The 23534-nt window shown below is 41.3% G+C and overlaps 1 protein-coding gene across 1 annotated transcript; it reads right to left on the minus strand.

Moving 5' to 3' along the window:
• Positions 1-1801: 1801 nt before the first annotated feature.
• LOC146611470 (L-rhamnose-binding lectin SML-like) lies at positions 1802-22614 on the minus strand. The gene is made up of 9 exons (XM_085345381.1): positions 22529-22614; positions 16966-17060; positions 16826-16870; positions 16592-16730; positions 16415-16512; positions 2703-2788; positions 2444-2578; positions 2042-2153; positions 1802-1869 (listed from the first exon to the last, which is right to left on the minus strand). The coding sequence occupies exons 1-9, from the start codon at positions 22612-22614 to the stop codon at positions 1802-1804; spliced, it is 864 nt and encodes a 287-aa protein (XP_085201507.1).
• Between the last annotated feature and the right edge of the window lie 920 nt (positions 22615-23534).

A 23534-nucleotide genomic window follows, 5' to 3' on the forward strand; every position in this document is an offset into this window, starting at 1 on the left:
ATGGTTATATTGTGTATCTGGAATGAATTTTAGGTCTCTACGTCCATCCCATGGGGAATGGGAGCAAAAACAAAGGTGTTGCGTTTATATTTTTGTTGAGTGTAGTTACAGGCTTTTTTTACCTTTTAATTTTTAATGGTTTAATAAAGGTTCCATGAATTTTTCCCCCATCTGGTGGTACAAAGTGGTATTACAGCCCCATTTATGATGACCAGTACAGTACGTATACGTGAGCATGACGTCACATTCTGTTAATGTTTGTTCATTTGGGAAAGTTTAGGTCACTGCTTTTGTAAGATCAAGTGGTTTGTAGCTTAAACCCACTCGCTGCAACGTTCAAGACAATTTACTACACAGCAAAAGCAAGACACAAGTAGGGAAAGTTCTTTGTGTTACTCATGCATGAGGGAGGCCTGCCTGGAAGTGTCGTTCCAACCACTTGACCTCCGTCAGACTCTCGTCCGCTCCCCCGTAACACGGCTCTTTTATTGAGGTTACATGAATATACATAGGTTCATTAACATATCACGTATACATACACACACAGAGTACCTTGCCTGTGCGTTGTGTAAGTGTGTGTGTGTGGGGGGGGTACGACCTCTCCCATGCCCCCAGGGTGTGGGTGTGCATGACCAACATGACATTGATTATAAAACTCTGAGCATATATGAGAAGATATTTCTAAGCATAAATGACAATCCACTATATAAACCTGACATCAAGCTTCTTTCATCTGTGACAGCCAAAATAAAGCCCATCTTATCAAAGCAGCTTTTTGAGACTGTAATCCTGCCTTTGTTACATCTAGGCTGGATTACTGTAACGCACTTTACTGTGGGGTTAGTGATGCATCCATTAGATGTCTGCAGGTGGTGCAAACTGCTGCAGCGCGTCTTTTAACTGGAACAAAATAATCACATTACACCACTGGCTATGATGTTCACATCCTGGACAGGGAGGAACGCTGGTTTGAGGGCGGAGTCAAGGAGGCCATTTACATCTGTCACCAGCTTACATGCTGTGATTGCAGCCATTCCTCAGCTCTCTGTGAATGGGACTCATGGTTATTGATCAGTGGTCATGAGAATTTGCATAATTAAGATTAAGGAACTGACCCCCCAGCCCATTGTTCCTCAGTGGGCTGGTTTCAGTCAGTAGATGCAGACGTGAGCGTGCATGTAAGACAGGCCTCTTCTCTTTCTGAGTTTAAAACTCTTCTTAAGACACATTTATTTGCTCTTGTAAGGGGCTGACTCAATAGGACTTTTTTAACATGTTGTATTATTTTATTTAATCATTTCATTTGTTGTTGTTGTTTGTATATGTGCAGCACTTTGTGATCTCTGGTTTTGTGTTAAAGTGCTTTATAAGTAAAGCTGGTAAAGTTGCAAAAAAAAGATAAATATATAATTTTACACAAATACGATTAAGCTTATTCTTTTCTTCAGATTTAAACATAACTGCGTTATCAGCATCAGGTGATGAGATCCCAGGATCAGAAGTACTGATGGTGTATTTATGTCACACAGGTTTTTCCATCACAGCTGCAGGGAGACAGAAAGCATTTTGAGGTTTATTAAAATGATCAGATGATGATTTGAAGCATGAATGACTCACTTTCAGGTCAACATTTCAGTTCCTTTAAATTTATTGAATTTATTTTCCTGTTTATTGTGATATGAAATCATTATCAACAGAATCCAGCAGTGATGTCATCGAGGCTTGACATCCTGCTGGAAGTGACATCAGCAGTGAGGCTGTGACATCATCATGTCAGACGTGTCAGGACACGAAGGAGCAGTTATGGACCTCTGACACAAACAAACCCTCTCTGTGAGCTACATCCTGAGTCGTTGACATAATCTTCTCCTGTAAAGAATCAAAACAAAGAAATAAAATCAGAGGTCTGTGCAGTAAATGTTTTCTTCTTCTCTAATGTAAAAAGAACAAACACAGTTCTTATAAAGACCTAAGATCACATGACTTCAGTCAATATAAAAACCAAACACATTTCATCAACAGGCCCACTTTCAGTTTGTACCTTCACAGTTTATCTCCATACAATCTTCTCCTCCTCCAGAGTTGTCAGGTTGTCCATTACCCCAGTTTGTGAAGTCGAACTGGGAACCATCACTCCACTTCCACACAGTTTCCTGGAAGAATAAAGTTCAGTTTGTTCTGATGTACTTTGATGCATCTATGCTGAGAGTGCAGACATGAGACCTCTTACACCACTCGAACACAACGAAGGTTCATTTTGTTTGTGCAGGTAAAAAATGAAAAGAAAAGTCAAGTCAACAGCAACATCTGTCTCCAGGAACAAAGTCCTGATTAATCAGTCTGTCACATGTTGACCTTTGAATCAAACTGATGAATATGAAGAGAAACATATGAAATATCAGAAACAGCTGCAGCTCATCCTCTTTATCTGTGAAACACTTACAGTCTCTCTGTCGTTGCCTCCAACCCAAGCTGGTGTATACGACCCTGCTGCTGTGCGAGTGAGCTCTCTGATGAAGGTGTACTCAGCTGTGCTGTGGTATGAGGCCAGATTTCCACCGAGTGTCTGACAGGAACTCTGAGGAGGAAGATGAGGTGCACAGAAGATGAAAAGTGTGAGAATGCATTTAAAATCAGTCAAAGACAGAAAGTCTTTATATCATCAGTGATGCAGCGACAGCTGCTGTTATTTCCTGATGTACCTCAGCATCAGTCCAGTTCTTCATGCTGCTTTTAAAGAGGAAACAGCGACCTCCAAACCAAGTCCAACCAGATGGGCAGGAAGCATCTTCAAAATGATTGCAAAGTTAAAAGGTCGGTGAACAGATTAATGGTTCCTCAAAAGAAAGTAATTTCTCCCCATAAACTTCAGAACAGAAGATGAAGAATTTCATAACAGACATCTGTTTCATTATTTTTCATGTGTTCCTAATAAACTGTCAGTTGAGTACACGCCAAAGCAAAGCAGTCGATCATCTCATGTTAGAAGAAGCTGAGCTTGAACAATGACTTTCATATTAACGGCTGGTTAATTATGTAACTGACTAACTACATCAGTACGACACTGCCTGGGTCTTTCTAAGGCCTCAGGTTTGTACAGCTTGTTGTACTTGTTAGGCGTCCCATCACACTTCTCTGCAGTTCTGATAGTTGGGTAACTTCCCTCCTTTCTGCCTCTAGTTTTCGTCTCCACTGAGGCTTCTGTTCTTGTGTTCATCTGATATTCAAGGATCCCTGTTGCTGTGTAGATCAGCTGGCTGTTTGCAGTGATGGTCACAGAAGGAATTTTATTAGTGTGCGCTCAAATATATGGCTTTGTAGGAATGCTTCAATGTTTTCACATTTAATTAGCAAATACAAGCACATTTTTGCTTTGCACACCGCAGAGTGAAGGCAAAGGACCAACAAGCGCTCAGCATCTCTGGGAACTCCTTCAAGACTGTTGGAAAACCATTTCAGGAGACGACCTCATGGAGCTCATGGAGACAAGGCCAAGAGTGTGCAAAGCAGAAATCAAAGCAAAGGGTGGCTGTTACCAAGAATCTAAAATATAAAACATATTTTGAGTTATAATTCTACATGTTCATTCATAGTTTTGATCCCTTCAGTGAGAATCTACAATGTAAATAGTCATGAAAATAAAAAAATAAATGAATAAGGTGTGTCCTGACTATGTTGATAAATCTTTCATGCTGAAATGAGCAAATGTAACAAGTTTTACATATTTTTATGTTTTTGTAAAATATATACAAGTATTACAAAAACAAAAAACATTGTTGTTTCTCAAACTGTATTTTGGGAAAGACATTCAAATTCATGTGTATTTTCAATTAAATACGCATAAATTTTCTAATTAAATATATTTTTAAATCATCCAAGCAGAAGGCTTGGATGATTTGACATGATATAACCTGTGTCTTTGTGCTTATCTAGTCTCTTTTTTCTGACTACCTAATTTTAATATTGTGTTGATCGGAGCTCCTGTCATTTTCTGTTTTGCATTTAACCTTTTTCTTTTAATTCTGTCTAGGGCTGTGTGATATGACCAAAATCTCATATCCCGATATAAAACATCTATCGTCCGATAACGATATAAATCACATAAATGTAACATTTTCTGTAAATTCTGTGAATCTCGGGCAGCTCGACTTGCCTGAAGTGTTTCCAGCTGGGCGTCGTGTAACTGGAGTCGAGTGTTTTAACCGATGCATGAAACGATAGATTTTTAGACACAAGTTGTAACGGCGCCGTTTTCTTTGTATTTATTACACGGCGTGCTGCGGGGAGAAGCCTGTTCTAACGTTTGAGTCTAAGGTTTATTTTTTAGCACCTGGCGGCTCTTTTTTAATTCTCATCCGTAAATAATCTGCATCTTTCACGTGATTCAGTTTATTTTGAAAAGTCTCAACAGGATCTTGAGCTTTATTGTGAAAGGTTTATGTGGAACAAGCGGACACACGGTGCTGTTACCGTCGTTGTTGCTAATGACAACGCATAAAAACAGGCGCTTGTCCGTCTGTAGTGTGGTGATATTAAATATAAGAGAAAGAGAGAACTTTAAGAAATGAATATAGCCACTACAGTGACCATCAAACCATGAACAAATATTGCCGTAAACCGTAACCAGGAAACAAACGACAGCGTAAAATGAAACGATCGACGTTTTTACATCGTCATCCGATATATATCGTTATATCGAACAACCCTAATTCTGTCTGTTTGATTTTTACTTGTATGTGTCTTTAATTTGGTCGGAGGACTTTATAAACTCTCCCTTTTAATGTACTTTTATTGCAAAATGTGTTCATCTCTCAACTTCAGATTGTTATTAAAGAACTGTTACACTGATTTACTGCACCATCCTGTGGTATAAAGCGGTATCTCTGCCTTATCTTCAGTTGGTAAACACAACAGATGTTCTGTTCTCCACATTCTGTCGATGTTCAGGAAACATCAGCGAATAAAACAGAGACGTTTTTTATTTACGATGTCATTTTCATTAGCTTACTTGATAAGCTTATGAAAAAAAATTCAAATTCAAAATGTATTTGTATGGCACATTTAAGAACAACAGAGTTGACCAAAGTGCTTCACAATCAGTTAAAAACAAGAAAAAACTGTAGAGAAACAAATAAAGATAAATAAGAAGACAATGAATTAAATATAAAAACATAAAACAGGCCTGATTGTACTCATACTGAACTCTATGTAGCTCCCGTTAGCCACCACGCGGACAAGTTCTTGTTTACAGATGATTTATTCAATGTTCGGCGACAAGATCACTCAGCGTCGTCATCATCATCATCATCGTGAGAACTACCCAAAGAAAACGATTGCAATAAGCAACATGTTTACAATAACTCTTATCACAGTAAATCCAAACAATAAAGGTATAGACACATAAATGCCCTTTTATGGCACTTTCATTGAAACTGAAATTAACAGAGGCACCCTGAACACACCTCATTGCCTGCTGTAGCCAAACGGGAGAAAGTCCGTTCTTCGCGCGAGCCGCTACTCCTCTCAACGGAGAGTCCACAATTGGGTTTAATTTAACTTAACTTAACTTATGTGTTCTTTAAAACTTAAGTCCAGTTTAAAGCAGTAGGACGATGCAGCTGAACTCACAGAGCGCCATGCTTCTCTGCTCTAGTGTCACCACAAACTCAGTCCGTGCTGCACGTTACTTCCGCTACCACCAATTACAAAACAAAGTTCCACAATTAAAGGAAACTTACAAATATAAACACAAGAAAAACATTGGAACACTTCACTGTTAGTTACACTCCCACCAAATCACCTGTGATTTTCCCATAAAACGTAACATGTATGGATATAACAAGAAATCACATTTAACATTAATTGAACTTGTGGATTGGCAAAGTGACTCTTCAATTAGCCTCCAGTAGAGTTACAGTCTTTTGAATAGGTCTCTCCAGATAGGTTGGTTTTGTGGTGCGCCTTCCTCTAGCATCTAGAGTTGAGTCACTGATCAACAACCTCACACTTCTCACCTTTCCATCCTGTCCCAGATAGACATCTATGATCCTTCCCATCTTCCATTGACTACGTGGAGCAGAATCATCCTTGAGAAGCACAATATCATTGACTTTCGCATTTCGTCTTGCTCTGTTCCATTTTTGTCTGCTCTGAAGATTCAACAGATATTCCCTTTTCCACCGTTCCCAGAAGCTGTTGGCTAAGAACTGTACTCTGCGCCATCGTTTTTGCAGGTACACATCTTCCTTGATAAACTTTCCAGGAGGTGGGGGAATAATGCTTGACTTCATTGTCAGAATGTGGTTAGGTGTCAAGGGTTCTGGACCAGATGGATTGTGCAAATGCTCTGATGTTAATGGCCTGCTATTCACAATTGCCATAACTTCGTAGAGGAAGGTTCTTAACGAACTGCTGTCGAGCCTTTTAACTGCTTGGTCGAGAACGGATGCCAGAACATTACGCACGGTGCGTATTTGGCGTTCCCAAACCCCACCTTTATGACTTGCAGATGGTGTGTTCATAACAAACTCACATCCAATTTTCTTGAGGTTCTCTCCATCCATCTCCTTCATGGCTTCAGCGAACTCGTGCCTTGCACCAATGAAATTGCTGCCTTGATCACATCGAATTTGCCTGACACTTCCACGCAATGCAATAAACGAACGCAAGGCATTGATGAATGCATCAGTTGTTAAGTCCTCAAGCATCTCAATATGTATGGCTCTTGAGCACATGCATGTGAGTAAAAGCCCATAACGCTTAAGCTCCTTTCTGCCATCCTTGACATAGATAGGCCCGAAGCAGTCCATCCCACAATATGTGAAGGGTGGAGACAACTCCGTGCGTTCTTGTGGGAGGTTCGCCATCCTTTGTCCTTCAGTGTTCCGTCTAAACTTCCTGCATTTTGTGCAGTTGTAAATATGAGAGGAGACTGCCTTACTGCATCCAAGAATCCAAACACCATTGGCTCGCAGCTCGTTAACAGTCATACCTCGACCTTGGTGCTGCACCTTTTCATGATGATGCTTGATGAGCAGTGTTGCCAAATGGCTTCCTTTAGGAAGGATAGCTGGGTGTTTCACATGGGGGTGAAGACTGGACATTGTTAAGCGCCCTCCAACCCTGAGTACACCCTGCTCATCAAGGAATGGGTTTAATTTGTGCAATTTATTTGCCTTGTCAATTGCCTTGATTTGCCCATTAAGCTTGAGACTCTTCATGGTTTCAGCAAGGTGTGTTGCTTGAACCAGTTTGATGAGAAAAACTTCTGCCTCCTTACGCTCCTGCAAAGTGGTGGGTTCACTAAACCTTGGTTTGTGGCCTTTAGCTGCCCTTGCTCTGCGTTTCAGTATGGCTACAGCTTGTACTGCTCTTGCCCAATCTGAAAACCTTTCAAGACGATCTAGCAGTGACCTCTCTTCCCTTGAGTGAATTTTGTGGACATGAGTCTTTCGTAACTCTGGGTCATCTTCTGATATTTCTCCCACTGTGAACACACTACTTGGGAGGTTTAGCTGCCACAGAAAATTTGGACCTCTAAACCAGTTAGATGCCTTGAGCTGTTCTGCTGTCTGTCCCCTAGAAGAGTGGTCAGCGGGGTTGTCTTCTGAAGCAATGTAGTTCCATTGGTCAGGATGTGTGCTCTGCTTGATACGTTGGACACGGTTTGCTACAAAAACATGAAATCTCCTTGCATCATTGTTGATGTAGCCAAGGACAACCCTTGAATCAGTCCAAAAGTATTCCTGCAGGCCTTCCATTTCAAGCTCTCTCTGGAGCATGTCACTTGTGCGCACTGCCACCACTGCTGCAGAGAGCTCAAGTCTTGGTATAGTTGTTACCTTTGAAGGAGCTACCCTTGCTTTCCCCATCACGAGGGAACAGTGCACTTCTCCCGATGCGCTTATTACTCTCAGGTATGAGCACTCTCCATAACCTGAGGCACTGGCATCTGAAAAATGATGCAGCTCGTATTTCACAACTTTGCCAAAGCTTCCTGGTAGGTAGCATCGTTGTACCTTTATGGTTGCTAGATCTTGCAGTCCTCTCAACCAGGATTCCCACTGGGGCAGCAGATGGTCTGGAAGAGGATCATCCCAACTAACTCTCTCGAGACACATTTGCTGGAGGATTTTCTTTCCTAAAAGGATGAAAGGTGCGACAAAGCCAAGCGGATCAAACACCGAGGCCACGGTGGACAATACCCCTCTTCTGCTCATGGGTTTTTCTTTCACCACCACTCTAAACTGGAAATCATCTGATGTGACACACCATTGTACACCAAGGGCTCTCTCCATGTGTGGTTCATGAAGAGCCATATCCAAGTTGTTGGCTCCTCCAGCACACTCTTCCTTTGGGATTGATGACAACACCTGCTTACTGTTGGAAATGAACTTATGCAACCTTAAGTTGCCAGTGTTGCAAAGCTCCCTTGCTTCATTCACTAGCTGGATTCCCTTTGCTTCGGTGGATACACTAGTCAAACCGTCATCAACATAAAAGTTTCTGTCTATGAAGCGGACGGATGCTTCGCTGAAATTCCCCCTTGCCATTGCAGCAAGATGTTTGAGGCCATAATTAGCACAGCCTGGAGACGAAGCAGCTCCAAACAAATGGACTCTCATGCGATAGACTGCTGGCTGTGCTTCTAAATCTCCATTCTCCCACCAGAGAAAGCGGAGGTAATCTTGGTCTTCTGCCCTCACGTGAAATTGGTGGAACATACGTTCTATGTCACACATGATTGCAACCTTTTCCTTGCGAAACCGACACAAGACACCAACAAGGGAATTTGTCAGCTCTGGACCAGTCAATAGATGATCATTTAAAGATGTCCCCTGAAACCGGGCTGAACAGTCAAAAACAATGCGGATTTTCCCAGGCTTTTGCGGGTGATAAACACCATGGTGTGGGATGTACCACACTGGGTGTTTGTGGAGATCAGCCTTGGGGATCTTCTCAGCATCTCCACGCGCTATGGTCTCTTCCATGAAGGTTTTGTAGTCCTGGTAATATCTGCTGTTTCTCCTTAATTTCCTTTCTAGGTGCTTAAGGCGATGGATAGCACACACCATATTGTCTGGCAAGCTCGGCCTTTCTCGTTTAAATGGAAGAGGCATCTCAATATGACCATCTTCTTTGTGTTTGATTCCTTGTTTCAATTTCGACAAAAACTGGAGGTCATCTTGAGAGAAGTGATTGTCCTCAGCAACTCTCTCATTAAAGTCACATTCAAGCGCTTTAATTATGTCAGATGAGATGACTTCCTTGATCTGTGTTCTGCATACATAGTGAACTTTCTGTTTGGGACTTGATGGAAGCTGAAGTTCCGGTGTCACTTGCCTTGTGATGACTTGATGACTCACTCCAATAGTGTCTCCACAGTCTACGTATGGGCTGCCATGTCCAATAATGCTCCATCCCAAGTCTGTTCTCTGTGCAAATGGTTGATTTTCTTCACCGCACACCACCTCTCTAGGAAGAAGTGCCTGAGAACAGTTGTAGCCAATTAGTAGACCAACATCACACCCTTGACGAGGAGCAATCCTATCTGCAATCTGCTCAAGATGGGGCCATGCCATTGCTGTCTCTGGTGTGGGTATGTGGTCTCTGTTCGCCGGAATGAACTTTCTTGTGTAGGTTGTAGGAAGAGTTATTTTCTTCTCTGAGTTGAATCCTCTAACTTGCAACCCAGAGATCCTTTGGCAAGCTACAACTTTGTTTGTAGAGGCCATAGTAGATAACTTTAGCTTGACCTGTTCCCCCTTTGCATTTAGAGAATCTGCTGCCTCCTCAAGAATGAAAGTTGTGTCACTTTGCGTATCAAGGAGAGCATACACAAGTGTTTCTCTGTCAGGCTCTTTCATCATTGAAACCCACACAGGAATGATTGTAGATGTCTGAATGTTGGTGTTGTCATGCTGAACTCTGTTGGATGTTGCTTCACTTATTGCTATAGCTTCTCTTTCTTCTAGCTGTTCATTGCTTTGTTCTCTGTGTCTAGCTTCCTGCCTTATTCCTTCAGTCTTTCGTGTCTTTTGTTCTCTTTGATCATCGTGTAAGCAAGTTGGATGCCTTTTCTGGCATGTACTGCAAGTGCTTCTGTACTTACAGTCTCTCGAGTGATGTCCAGGCTTTAAGCAACCAAAGCATAGCTTATTATCTTGAACAAACCTGTGTCGTTCCAATATTGGTCGTTCCAAAAATTTTCTACATTTGTACAGACTGTGGCCTGGTCTTTCACAAAACAGACAACTGCTGGCAGCAATCTTCTCATCAGTGTTTGTTGTTAGAACTTTAGCTGCAGGAGTCTGGTTTCGTTGTGGCTTGACCTTTTCTCCATCGCACTGTTTCAAGGCATGGAGTGAAGTCACAGGATTGCATGCGATCCTGGCTTCCCTTATGAGAAACTGCACAAACTGGCTAAAGCTTGGAAATCTGCCAGTCTCCTCCTCTATCGTCAACACTTTCCTATTCCACCTTGATGTCAACCAATCGGGGAGCTTGGAGAGGATTTTTTGATTCTCATTGCAATCATTAAGAACCTCTAGACCTTTAATCTGGCTTTCCGCAGCTTCACAGCTCCGTAGAAAGTCCACAAATTCCTGAAGTTCCAGACTGTCCTTGGAGCCAATTCTGGGCCATGCACTGAGTTTGTCTCTGAAGGCTTTGGCAATAAGGAAGGAGTTTCCAAATCTCTCATCTAATACTTCCCATGCTGCCTTATAAGCAGCCTCAGTGCCTAACAGGAAATAGTTTTCAACAGCCTTCTTAGCTGGTCCACTAACGTACTTGCACAAATAGTAGATTTTCTCAGAGGCTGGTATGTTTTTTCTTTCGATTAAAGTTTGAAAGGCAGCCTTCCAGTTCTTATATTTTAGCGGGTCACCACTGAATGTTGTCGGCTCTGGCATAGGAAGACGACTGGCACTAATAGAATCTGCTAATAACATGGCAAGTGCTGCGATGCCACCATCATGCTGTGGATGTATAACAGCTTGTTGTGGTAAGTGTAACTCTGGTGAGTTATGTATGTGACTTGTGTGCTGAAATCGGTCCCCTTCCCTTTGGCTTTCAGTTTTACATCCATGCAGTAACTGCTTAATTTCTTCTTCTGAATCTTCATCTTGCTCTTGCTCATACACTTGCATGGTTGCCTTAGCCACCCTTAACTGTTTGAGTGCTTCCAATCGTTCCAGTTCCTTGCGTTTGTCTTCCAAAAGCTTTCGCCTGGCAGCATTTTCAACCTCAAGTTTTGCTTGTAACTGTGCTTCTTCTTCCTCCATTCTTAAACGTCGTCTGCAGGCTTCAGCTGTTTGTTCTGCAATCTGTCTTTTATCTTCAGCCTCCAGCTGCAGAAGCTCTGCTTGCTGACACTGTTGTTCATGAAGGATTTCCAGTGTTGCTTGGGCTGCAGCCATTTTAGCAGCAGCTTCTTGTCTGCTCATGGATGACGCACTGGAGGACTTAGAAGCGACTCTTGATGCAACGTGTGACTGTTTGTATTGACTGGAAACCTGTGAGTGCTTACTGACGCCATATGATTTCTCAGACATTAAAAAAGATTCATCTACATTAAACTGTGGTTTGACTGGTGCCTTTCCTCTCAAACGTCTTTGTGCAGTCTTAATAACAGTTCTTGTTACCTCCTCGCAAGTATCAATTCTGCGGCGTGCATTGTTATCAGGAATGTCCACCTGACGCCAGTTTTCATATGCTGTGTTTAGTTCGCTGGAAGCAGTATTAATATTGTTTATTATTGCTTGCAGCTCTTCATCTGAACAATTGTCAGAAATTGAATGGTTAGCATCCTTTGCTAGAACCTTCCACTTTTCGTACTTGATCTTAAAACTTTGCTCCAACTCCTTAATCCTTTGGTTTAACATTCCTCTTCCCTTTTCAGTTAAGGTTCTTGACCTCTGGCTTTTACGAGGTGGGTTTTGAATTTTTTGTTGCGCACACTTACTTGTTGATGGATGAACATCTGATGTTACTCGAACTTCTTGTGGACCATCTGTATTTTGCAGAGGAGAACTGCACAGTGGAGGGTTTTGCTGAGGCCTGGTCACAGTCTCTGCCTCAGGATTGTCACTCAGTTTAGAGAGATTTGTGACTGACATGTTAGGCTAAGTAAAGGAGTCTGATAACATAAAATAACACTGCTTATAGCTTGTAACAAACTTGGTTACTTCCTTTGAATAAAACCTTGCATAAAATCCAGGACTGCTTTAGTAGCTTATTCTTATAACCCTTAAACACATGTCTGAAATCACTAACAACCCTTAAAGACACATATTTTTCAAACTCATGATCAATTGTAAACTTGAACCTTCTTGCTTGCAGCTACAATGAAGCCACTTCAGGACACCCTTATTAACACTTTAAAGCATCCAAACTTGCAAATGGTCTTCAGGTTAATTTTCTGCAGCACACTTGAGAAGATCAATATGTCCTTTCTTTGAATTGTTAGGATGAGCAAACCCGTTCTTGGCTTCTGGCAGGAGCTTGGGGACCCTTGTAGACACGCTAGAGATGACTTATGTTCCTTTCTTTCTCGCCCACTCACAAGGAGCAGATGAGTTCTCACTGTAGCTCCCGTTAGCCACCACGCGGACAAGTTCTTGTTTACAGATGATTTATTCAATGTTCGGCGACAAGATCACTCAGCGTCGTCATCATCATCATCATCGTGAGAACTACCCAAAGAAAACGATTGCAATAAGCAACATGTTTACAATAACTCTTATCACAGTAAATCCAAACAATAAAGGTATAGACACATAAATGCCCTTTTATGGCACTTTCATTGAAACTGAAATTAACAGAGGCACCCTGAACACACCTCATTGCCTGCTGTAGCCAAACGGGAGAAAGTCCGTTCTTCGCGCGAGCCGCTACTCCTCTCAACGGAGAGTCCACAATTGGGTTTAATTTAACTTAACTTAACTTATGTGTTCTTTAAAACTTAAGTCCAGTTTAAAGCAGTAGGACGATGCAGCTGAACTCACAGAGCGCCATGCTTCTCTGCTCTAGTGTCACCACAAACTCAGTCCGTGCTGCACGTTACTTCCGCTACCACCAATTACAAAACAAAGTTCCACAATTAAAGGAAACTTACAAATATAAACACAAGAAAAACATTGGAACACTTCACTGTTAGTTACACTCTAACACTGCCTGTGAATGCAGAGTTCATAAGGTTGAGATTTTTTAATGAAGCGATTCAGTTTTCACAAAGTGGAAAGGAAGCCTGCATAGTAACAGTGGCACAGGGGTTAATAACAGAATTAAAACTAGAAAATGCATTTTCTGAAGAAACTGCAGCTTGGATGCTGATAGTTGAATGTTTTGAGTTGAAATGAAGCTGTTAAGTTAAAAATGTTGAAGGGGGCGCAGTATGAAAAGAAAAACAATAAAAGAACGCTTGGACACTGCTAGCATCGTGGACAGGTTTTTGACGGGGCTCCCGCACAAACGCAAAGCAGGAGATGAAGCATCGCTGAATATGTTTCCAAACCAACTTCCTTCCAAGCCAAAGACTAGAAAATATGGTGAAGCAAATCTTCCCTTTGGCTTCACCTGCACAGGTGCTGAGGTAGGTCTCCGCTGCAGAACTGGTTTTCCCTGCGTCGGGAGCAGCGCTGGGCTCTTCAAATCACGGACAAACAGGATCCCACATTCTTGATCTTTAGTTCAAACACTTGTTGTAATGACTAACTGCTCCTGACATGTTGGAGATGTTTTCTCTTTATACAGTAAAGTTACAGCGGGATACAAATAACATCAGGCTGATCCTGCCACGATTTGTTCCCTCGGTTCAAATCACAGACAAACAGGATCCCACAGCTGTTTATGTTTTTGAACACCGTTATGCACAGAGAGGCATTTTTTGAAAAAAATAAATTGATAGCAATGTTGAATATTATTACACAGGAAAAAAACAGCTACATGTAAAATAATCACACTGTGACACCTCTGCCTTTGTAAATGAAGGGACAGTTACTGCGTGTGTGTATGTAAGCATGTAAAACCTGAAGATAGTCAGATTAACAGTATTTCGTCTCTATCAGCCAGGGCTGGCCCGTGGCATAGGCCGTATAGGCAAATGCTAAGGGCGCCGTCCATCAGGGGGCGCCACGCCAGTGCCACAAATGTTGAAAAAAAAAAAAGAAAAAAAGTTGGTACTATTATTTCTAAATACAAAAAATAATCCCACGTTAATTAAAATGCAAAGTAAAGCTTATTTAATAGAAATATTATTTGTTACAACATTACACTACACTGCTGATGTAGGGAGGCGCCACCTAAAATCTTGCCTAGGGCGCCAGATTGGTTAGGGCCGTTTCTGCTATCAGCCATTGTAGAAATGAACCTCATGTAAACAATAATGTTATTTATGTGTGGACGAAAGGCCCAAACGCATAGAAACAGCTGCGTGTAGGTGTGGACGCAGCGTAAAATTACTACCTGTAATTTATTGCAGTTTACTTTTATTTGTTTAATTGTTTACTAAATGTTTGAGGTGTGAATTAAACCGCAATGGAGTTTGATAACAAAATATGTGTGTGTGGTTGGAGAATTTTTTTGTGCGGGGGGGTTCATGTAAAACAAAGGGGGGCCTAGCAAGAAAAGATTGGGAACCACTGACCTAGAGTGACCAAACTTTAAAACGAAGCCAAGACACTGAACTATTCAACTTGTATTTATCTTTTCAATATCTATTATACTTTTTCTTCAGTTCCAGTTTAAGTTTCAGAGTTTCAGAAGTACAGGCTGTCTTTACACTGTCACATGTCTATTTAATAAACTCCACAGCCATGAAAAGTGAGAATTCGGTAGACTGGACATTGCTGGCGCTCGCAGTGAAAGAATTTTGTCAATATGACTTGTAGTTTTCTCTTGGGAAGCATTTGTTTTGGGGTCACTTTTCTGTTTATTTAAAGCAGCAGAAGAGAGGCGCAAATCAAATCAAAATTTATTTACATTCCAAGGTTCCTTACAGTGAGCGAGAGGCTGGCGAGAGGGCCTAAGGCATAGGTGTCAAACTCTGGCCCGCGGGCCAAATTTGGCCCGCAGCCTAATTACATTTGGCCCGCGAAGCCATACCAAATTACTATTAGAGCTGGCCTACTGGTATTATACAGCTAATATATATATATTGTTTAGTATTAAGCTTTGCTTGTTCCATATTCAGTTTTCCAGAAAAACTTGAGTCCATAAGAAAAGATTCATTCTTATATCTGGAGGAAGATTTTTTTTTTCAATAAATATTAATGTTAGCCCGCGACTTTGTTCCAGTTTTGAATTTTGGCCCACTGTGTATTTGAGCTATCAGCTATCAGCATTCACATTGCAGTTTCTTTAGAAAATGCATTTTCTAGTTTGTTAAGCAGTCACGCAGGATGCGCAAAGACACCTGGAGCTTGTTTTTTATCCAGTTTCTCTCTGCACCTCGACATTCGCATCTGAGAGCACAGGTGGCATCATTAAGCCAAGGTTGACGTGTAGATTTGGTGCGTTTAGTCCTTAGTGGAGCAACATTGGCCCGAGGAGAGCTGAAAAATGAACAATCGAGGGATTTAGGATGAAAGTCCACAGTGACCTGGTGCCCATCCGAAGAGTGATCGTTCCTAACAGGAGCACTTCCCAGCGGACGAAGGTTACTGAGATTCATGCCACCTCTGTAGGTCCACACCCATCGCCAGACAGGTAAAGGCTTCGCTGGCAGGTCAGAGGGAGCAGGAAGTCCAACAGGCCGGATCCAGCGATGGCAGCTGAATCTGTAACTGGACTGGTCCCAGAGGGCTTGAAAAGATGGTAGCACACCTGTAAGAGTACGAGGTTTCTTTACTCCATGTGATTTCAGGTAAGCCTTGAAGCGTAAAAGGATGCCACCTCGCTTTCCCTGTCTTCTAGAGCGCTTCCTGCGAGGCAGGGCAAATGGTGAGTGATGTAGGCAGTCAGGTATGTCCGTCAAAAGTGGAGGAAGACTTTGTGGCTCACTTTCCAAATCAAGCATTCAGTGTTTTAGTGGCCGACGGTTCAGAAGAGTTTGGCGATCATAGACAAGTAAAGCAGAACCATCAGGGCAACATAGAAAAAGAAAGGTAACAACCAGCAGACACAACCCAAAGAGACGTCTCGCCGTGCACACTGGTGCCATCTTGGATGCTGCCAGCATAACTAAGGGATGTTGCTGACATATTCTTGAGATAATTTTCATAAATATATAAAATGATTTCAATCTTTTAGGGTCTGCAAAAAACTGACAATGTTTTGGCGTGATTTCAGTCTTTTCAGCACATAAAGGTTAATCTTTCAAAAATGAGGAACAATTATAATTTTCATTCAAACAAATATGAATGTACAGACCCTAAAAGATTATTTTTATAGGTTTATTGTTTGAGTAACTTACCCTGACAAGTGAAAAACACCTCCAGGTACTCGTAGGTGCCATGACATGGGTCTACTAAGCTTGGTGCTTCAACAGTACAGCTGTTCTGCCAGTTACACCTGTGAATGCAGGTAAAAGGTGAGTCAGCAGAAGCTGAGAGAAGATGGAGGGCTGAAGGAAGAGAGTCAGCGTCCGTACATTTTAGTAAAATATTCCATGCTTGCGGACCAGGAGCATTTAACATTTTGGAGCTCAGAATCAGAACGTCCATCAGGGCACGTGGTTTTGTCACGGCGACCATAATTCGCCCAGGAGACGACTATAACCTGTCTTTCACCTGACGAAGAGTTCATAGAGTCAAACTGTAACCATGGTGATATTTTTTTTACATGAATGCTCAAACGTACAAAGACATAGAAGCTGTGTTCTCACCACACTGAAGGTTTGACTGAGATCCTCCACATGTTACACTGTGGCCTGAAACAGACACAGATCCCATAGAAACTGTAATCGTTCATGTACAGATTGGGTTCATCAGTCATTTCTAATCACAGGTTTAACAGAGTCGTTACGTGTGAAGCAGGTGTAGGTGGTCTCCAGGTATTTGCAGACTCCAGGATCATAAGTAATGTTTGACTTTATGTCACACTTGGTTTTTCCATCACAGCTGCAGGGAGACAGAAACATATGGTGGCCCTGAGGGGTCAAACGGACTGCAACTTAAGAAAACACCAGCAAACAGAAAAACGCAGCAAAAGCACACAAAACACCACAGAAGGGAAAAAAAGAAAAAAGTTCATGAAAACGTTAAATTTGGCTGACTGTCGGCAAAGTTATGTGATAGTTACGTGATAGTTACGTGATAGTTACGTGGGCTCACTGACTGCAGCACAGATAAGATCTTGGAGAAGCTTGCGGCTGCCGTGAACACTCAGAATAAGACCTCTGAGTGTAAATTGGATCACATCTTGGAGAAGCTCACTGTGGTCGTGAGCAGAGATGAGCAGAGATGGGCAGTAACGCGTTACTTGTAACGCGTTAATCTGATTACTTTTTTCAGGTAACGAGTAAAGTAAGGGATTACTATTGCCAAAACGGTAATTAGATTACCGTTACTTTCCCGTAGGAACGCTGCGTTACTGCGTTACTAAAACCGTGATTTTTTTGCGAGAATGTCTCATGACAGTGACGTAAGCGAGTGCTACGTTCGTGACAACAGCTGTGTGCAGATCAACAATGGATCATATATCGAGTGCAGAGAGAGTATGAGCTGCAGCGTTTAAAGCGTGGAAGTACTGACCTTACTTTGAGTTTGATTCCATAAAAAGTGCCAAAAACATTAGTGTCCGTTGTGCGTGGGAAGAAAACTTCTTTTTACAGCGAAAAAAAACCCTAAACTTCCAAGCAAGCACCGAGTAGCTACGACGTAATGGGAAACTCACAGAGAAACTCGCGGATTCTTCCACTGACCGCGGCACACCTGCACCAGGGTAAACCTCCGCCTACCCCACTCCTGCTTTACAGGTGAAAATAGAGCAACAGGACCGCTGAGTCTTTGACTTTATTTATTTTCTGCTGTGTTTTACTTGCATCTATTTGAAAGACTGAGTGTAAACACAAAAAATATTTTTATTTTATGTGCTGGAATGTGCAGAAAATAGGTTTAAATGTTAAACTAATTTCTTCCAGTCAGAGAATGTTGCAGATAATTAAATGTTTGCTTGATGCATAAAGTTAAAAGATTAAAACTAATAAAACAAGTTTTAAAAAGAGACTTTTCCATTTGATTACATTTTGTATGATGGATTATGCAGAAAAAGTAAGTTGATCTATAGTGTTACATCATATTCTATAAGGATGTTATGTGTTTGTAGACTTTCTGCCCAGTTTGACCCATTTAGCAGACGTCAGCCTGTTTAAGGCTCTGATATCTATTCTGTGTGACTTAAAGCAGTTATGACATGGTCTGATTTTCTCACCCAATAAAGGAATATTTCATATATCAATGTGCTTATTTTACCAAATCAAATCAAATCAAATCACTTTTATTGTCACATCACATGTGCAGGTACATTGGTACAGCACATGTGAGTGAAATTCTTGTGTGCGAGCTTCACAAGCAACAGAGTTGTGCAAAATACAATAATGTAAACAAGCAAAATACAAGAATGGCTACATCTGAAACTAATAAATATATGTACAATATATAATAGTATATGCATTTCTATACATGCATATACTATGCATGTATGTACTATGTATATACTATATAGATACATGCTACTGATGAAATTTTGTGATTTTTCTTTTTTTACCCATTTAAGTAAGCTTTCGGACAAATGTAGTGGTGCAAATACAGTGGAACCCCGACTTACGAATACCCCATTTAACGAAAAATTTAAGTTACGAAGGCGCTGAACGGAAATATTGCAAAATGCCCATGTAACGAAATCCGCTGGCTCTGATTGGCTGAGCCTACAATGCCCACAATGCCTTGTGACAAATGTGACAAACCCTAATTGCGCTTCGCTGTTCCCCTTGAATGACATATTGTTGTTCTAGTTAGCAATTAGCCTATAGCCTATCGTTCAGCATCGCCTCACTCAAAACGCGCGATGGGTGCTTCGACTTACGAAAGACCCTCGGGAACGAATTAATTTCGTAAGTTGGGGTTCCACTGTATATTAAAAGAACAATATCTCTTTCATAGATAACGCATCCTTATATACAGTGTCACACATATTCGTCTTTGAGATAAAATAGATATAAAGTGATATGAAATAGTTGCACCTTGAATGTTTGCTGAAGTTCAGTATTTGAAACAGAGTTACATTTCACTGTTGTAATTTTCTAATTAAATACATTTAATTTATTAATACAATAAATGTAATGTTGGACATATTATATTTACATTATATTACCAAACTTTGGTAGTTATTGGTCTCATGAAGTATATTAGCTCACTGGTTACTAGCTCATCTCTAGCCTCTCCACACAGCAAAAGTAAAAATAAAATAAAAGCAAGACTTTTGCCTTCATTTCTGTCAAACTATGCGGTTTAAAATGTTTCCAGTGCATAATGTCATTGTTGCTAGGCAAACTGGGCGGCGCATTGAGGGCTAGATCAGTGTTTTTCAACCTTTTTTGAGTCGCGGCACATTTTATAGATTACAAATATCCTGTGGCACACCACCAACCAAACATGTTCCAAAATGACACATTGTAGCCTAATACAGTACATATAATGGCAAGTTAGTCTCTCAGTTTGTTTATACTCAGTGTGAAACCTGGGCCTGTCTAGATGAACACAAAGATGATATTCTGGCAGGAATTGAAGAAAGGCATACACAAAGCTCTTCCTCAATAGCTCTTAATCTCTCTCTGTTTCTAGTTTTTATAGCAGCCATGCTCAAAAAGCTTTGCTCACATAGATATGTTTTTGAAAATGGGAGCAATGTCAAAATGGCTCTGTTTGCCAGAGTGGGGAACGATAGATCAGCAAAGCTCAGCTTTAAACCACAGTCTTGTCTCAGTTCAGTTAGTTCCTCCTGCTCCTGCAAAGTCATATCCTTTCCGATGTCCTGTCCCTTACCCAGTCAAGGCATTCAGTGGAGACTGAGGGGAAATAAATTTACAACTTCTCCTCAAGCGTTTTCAAATGTTTACCTATTATTTCACACAGTGTGGCAGCTTTGATATCGCCTTGCCATTTCTGAGCAAGTGGGAACGTGTCAAGGTTGGCATTTTCCAGATGTTGTTGCCAGAGATGCACCTTTGAACGGAATCCATTTATTTTATCTGTGCTTGTGAGCAGGTTTTCATCTCAGCCTTGTATTCGTGTGTTCAGTTCATTCAAATGCAGAAATATATCTGCCATGTAAGCCAGCCTTAGACACCACTCATCACTTGCAAACAGCTTTGCATCATTGTACCTCCCCTCACTCAAAAACACTTTTAGCTCTTCTCGCAGCTCATACACAGACCATTGGACCTCTGTGTGAAGCAATAAGGCTGTATGCTCCGCTCCCATTTCCTCGCACAGAGATGCAAATATGCGCCTTTTCAGAGGTCTTGACTTGACAAAGTTCACCACGCGCACGACATCATCCAACACAGGAGCTAGGTCTGCTGGTAAAGTCTTGGCAACGAGCACCTCATGGTGCAGAAAACAGTGAGTAAGAATATCATCGGGGTGTATCGCTTTCACTCTGCTAACGAAACCTTTGGTGCGCCCGACCATGGCTGCTGCTCCGTCACTGCAGACACGTGTGCAGTTTTCCCACTTAAGTCGCCCTTGTTCAAGATATTTGGATGTAACCCGAAAAATTTCCTCTCCTGTTGTTTTTTCTGGCAGTGCCTTGCAAAATAGAAAGTTTTCTCTGATGGAGTCTCCATCCACAAAACGCTCATTGGCCAAGAGTTGGGAATGTCCACTAATGTCTGTAGACTCATCAAGTTGCAATGCAAACTTCCCACTGAAGCAATCTTCTCCAAAACCAGAGCAGGACTTTGGCTGTTTCTTTAACCGTGCCAGGGCCCAGCATCTTATTCACAACGGCTTTGCAGGCAGGTAGTATTAATGTCTCTGCTACAGTGTGTGGTTTTGTTGGATTTGGCTATAAGTTCAGCCACTAAGTAGTTAGCTTTGAGAGCTCTTTTAGACACCTTTGTGTTTTTTCTCATTAACGTTACCTGTTTCTCAGCGTGTTCACGCAGGCGAACAAAATAGTCTGTGTTCTTGTTTTGAAGTGAGGGACGTTTGTGTGGAGATGGCGTTTAAGCTTGCTTGGGACCATGGCACTGTTTGAGAATTTTTCTCCACACACCAAACATAACAGAGTCGGTGCAGTGAAAGTAAAGCTCACCGTTTTTGATTTCTTTTGACCACCACTCGTAAAGGGCTCTTCTGGATTAGAATTTTGTCCAGGGCCCAGTTCGGAGGCCGCAGTTTTTCTTTTCAAATATTTATCCATCTTTGTTGTACGACTTGCAGCTGCCACGTACCGCGCGCATCACTAACGCTAATGTCTTAACTTAACAAGGTGATATTGCGCTACCCACTGACATGAAAGAGTAATGACTCTACCAGTCACTGCATTGAAAGCACAGATGCTCAACAATGATTTTATTACTTTTATTATTATAATTATTAAATTGTATTTTTTTGGACCAATGAATGAAGATAAAATAATTTCCCACGGCACACCTGATGATCTCTCACGGCACACCTATGTGTACTTTTTTAAGTTGCTTGAAAAGCAACTTAAAGAAGTCCAGACGCTTTTCTTTCCAAGCTCCTTAGACTACGATGACCTGGATGACTGAGAACCTTCACAGACAGGGTTCATTACTGTTGTGAGGGAAATCGATTCAATGTGTATTTTAATCACATATAATAGATGCTTGCTATCAGCTGTTTAGTATTAGCTTGTCACATCCGGATCTAGTTCTTCAAGTCATTATATCCCCCAGAAACAATCCAGTTTTTGTTTTCTATTTCAGTTTTGTTTGTATTTTCTATTTCCGTTGTGTTTTTCTGCTGCTCATGTTTTCTTAAGGTGCAGTCTGTTTTGCCCCTCAGGGCCACCGTAGGGGAAACAGCTGGTTTTCAGCTGATCATTTCCAACACGTTCTCATCCCAAAGCGTAAGCCACCCAACCAGTCTGTATGTTATGCATTCGGAAACCGTTTGGAATCAATCTACAAATGTACATTTCTTTAATTTCTCATCATTAATCGCTTTGAAAAAATACTATTCAATACGATTAAAAGTGTGGTTATGGTTAGGGCTGGAATACACGGCTGGAACGTGTGTTACCGCCGGGAGCGTCATTCCATTGGAAGCCACAATCCGGCACATATCATAAGGACATGGAAGGTTACCTTTCGCGTTCGTATGGGAGGTGTCAGGATGAGACAAATCAGATCAGTTGGTGCATGCACACTCATATCAGACAGATATGAGTGTGCATGCACCAACCAGCATGCTGTCTGCTGTAACCCATAATTTCCTTTGGAATTAATAAAGTATTTCTGATTCTGAAACAAATTACTTTCAGGTAATCATTTAATTCCTGATAGTTTCATTAAAGATGTTGACAGGTTTTTGTTTGTTTGTTCTCCAACAGTGCTCACCTGTTCCTGACGTTGTCCAGAGTGTCACTCTGAGGGCAGATTGCTTTATCTCCACATCTGTACCCAGCTGACTGCACAATGATCATTCCACGCACTGTTATACACACACAGTATGAAAGAAAAGGTACAATTCAACACAATAATTGCAATAATCCAGGTCTAAGGATTCAATTTCAGACTCAGATGCTGCAGTCAGATCCATTAAAATTAGACGATGACAGTTGTTGTAGTTTTACCTCTGTACACCACCACAGTAAATGTGACATCAAACAAAAAAGTTAAAGTGCAGTTTTTTACTTCTAAAATGAGTAATTCTGTACAAAAATGACACATATTTATAAACAGTTAATCCAAAACTTTTGTTACATTTGTTGAATTAAACCTGAGAACTGTAATCACATCATCACTGTCTGATTAAAACCTTGAGGTTGATTTAACGAGTTTGATTTAGTGACCTGTAACTGGGTGTCATTACTGCCGACGTGAATTATGATTTTACTGTATTTACGTTTACCCTTAGCCAGCAGTTTTAAATTTCCCTCAGTGTCGCCTGCTCTGGCCCCTGGAAGACACTTGACTATGCTTGCCGGTGTCTCTAGCTTCACATGTCTGAGAACAGAATCACCAATTACCAGAGTTTGGGGAAAACAGTTAGACACATGAACAGGTTGATGGTGTACATGCTAATGGATACCCGCCATAACTACGCAGTTACTGCGGTGACACTCACATTAGCTGTAGAGGAAATGGATGAGCTCACGCCTCTCCCTGTTACACCTTTTAAATCACCAGCTCCGAAGAAGGTGATGTACGAACTAGGGCCGGGTATCGTCACTGATTTCTAGAATCGATTCGATCCACGATTCGTTTCGATTTGAATCGGGGAAATTTTGCCTCAGACAGTCAGAAATATTATAACTTTGATCACTTATCAGTACATATCTATATTTTTATATCTATAAAAAGAAAGCTGACACTTGCCAGACTTAATCAAAGGTGTGAGCAG

The sequence above is a fragment of the Diplotaxodon limnothrissa genome, linkage group LG20 (assembly GCF_057381915.1).
Source record: "Diplotaxodon limnothrissa isolate DT_005_m linkage group LG20, D_limnothrissa_male_GT1.1, whole genome shotgun sequence".
NCBI lineage: Eukaryota > Metazoa > Chordata > Actinopteri > Cichliformes > Cichlidae > Diplotaxodon > Diplotaxodon limnothrissa.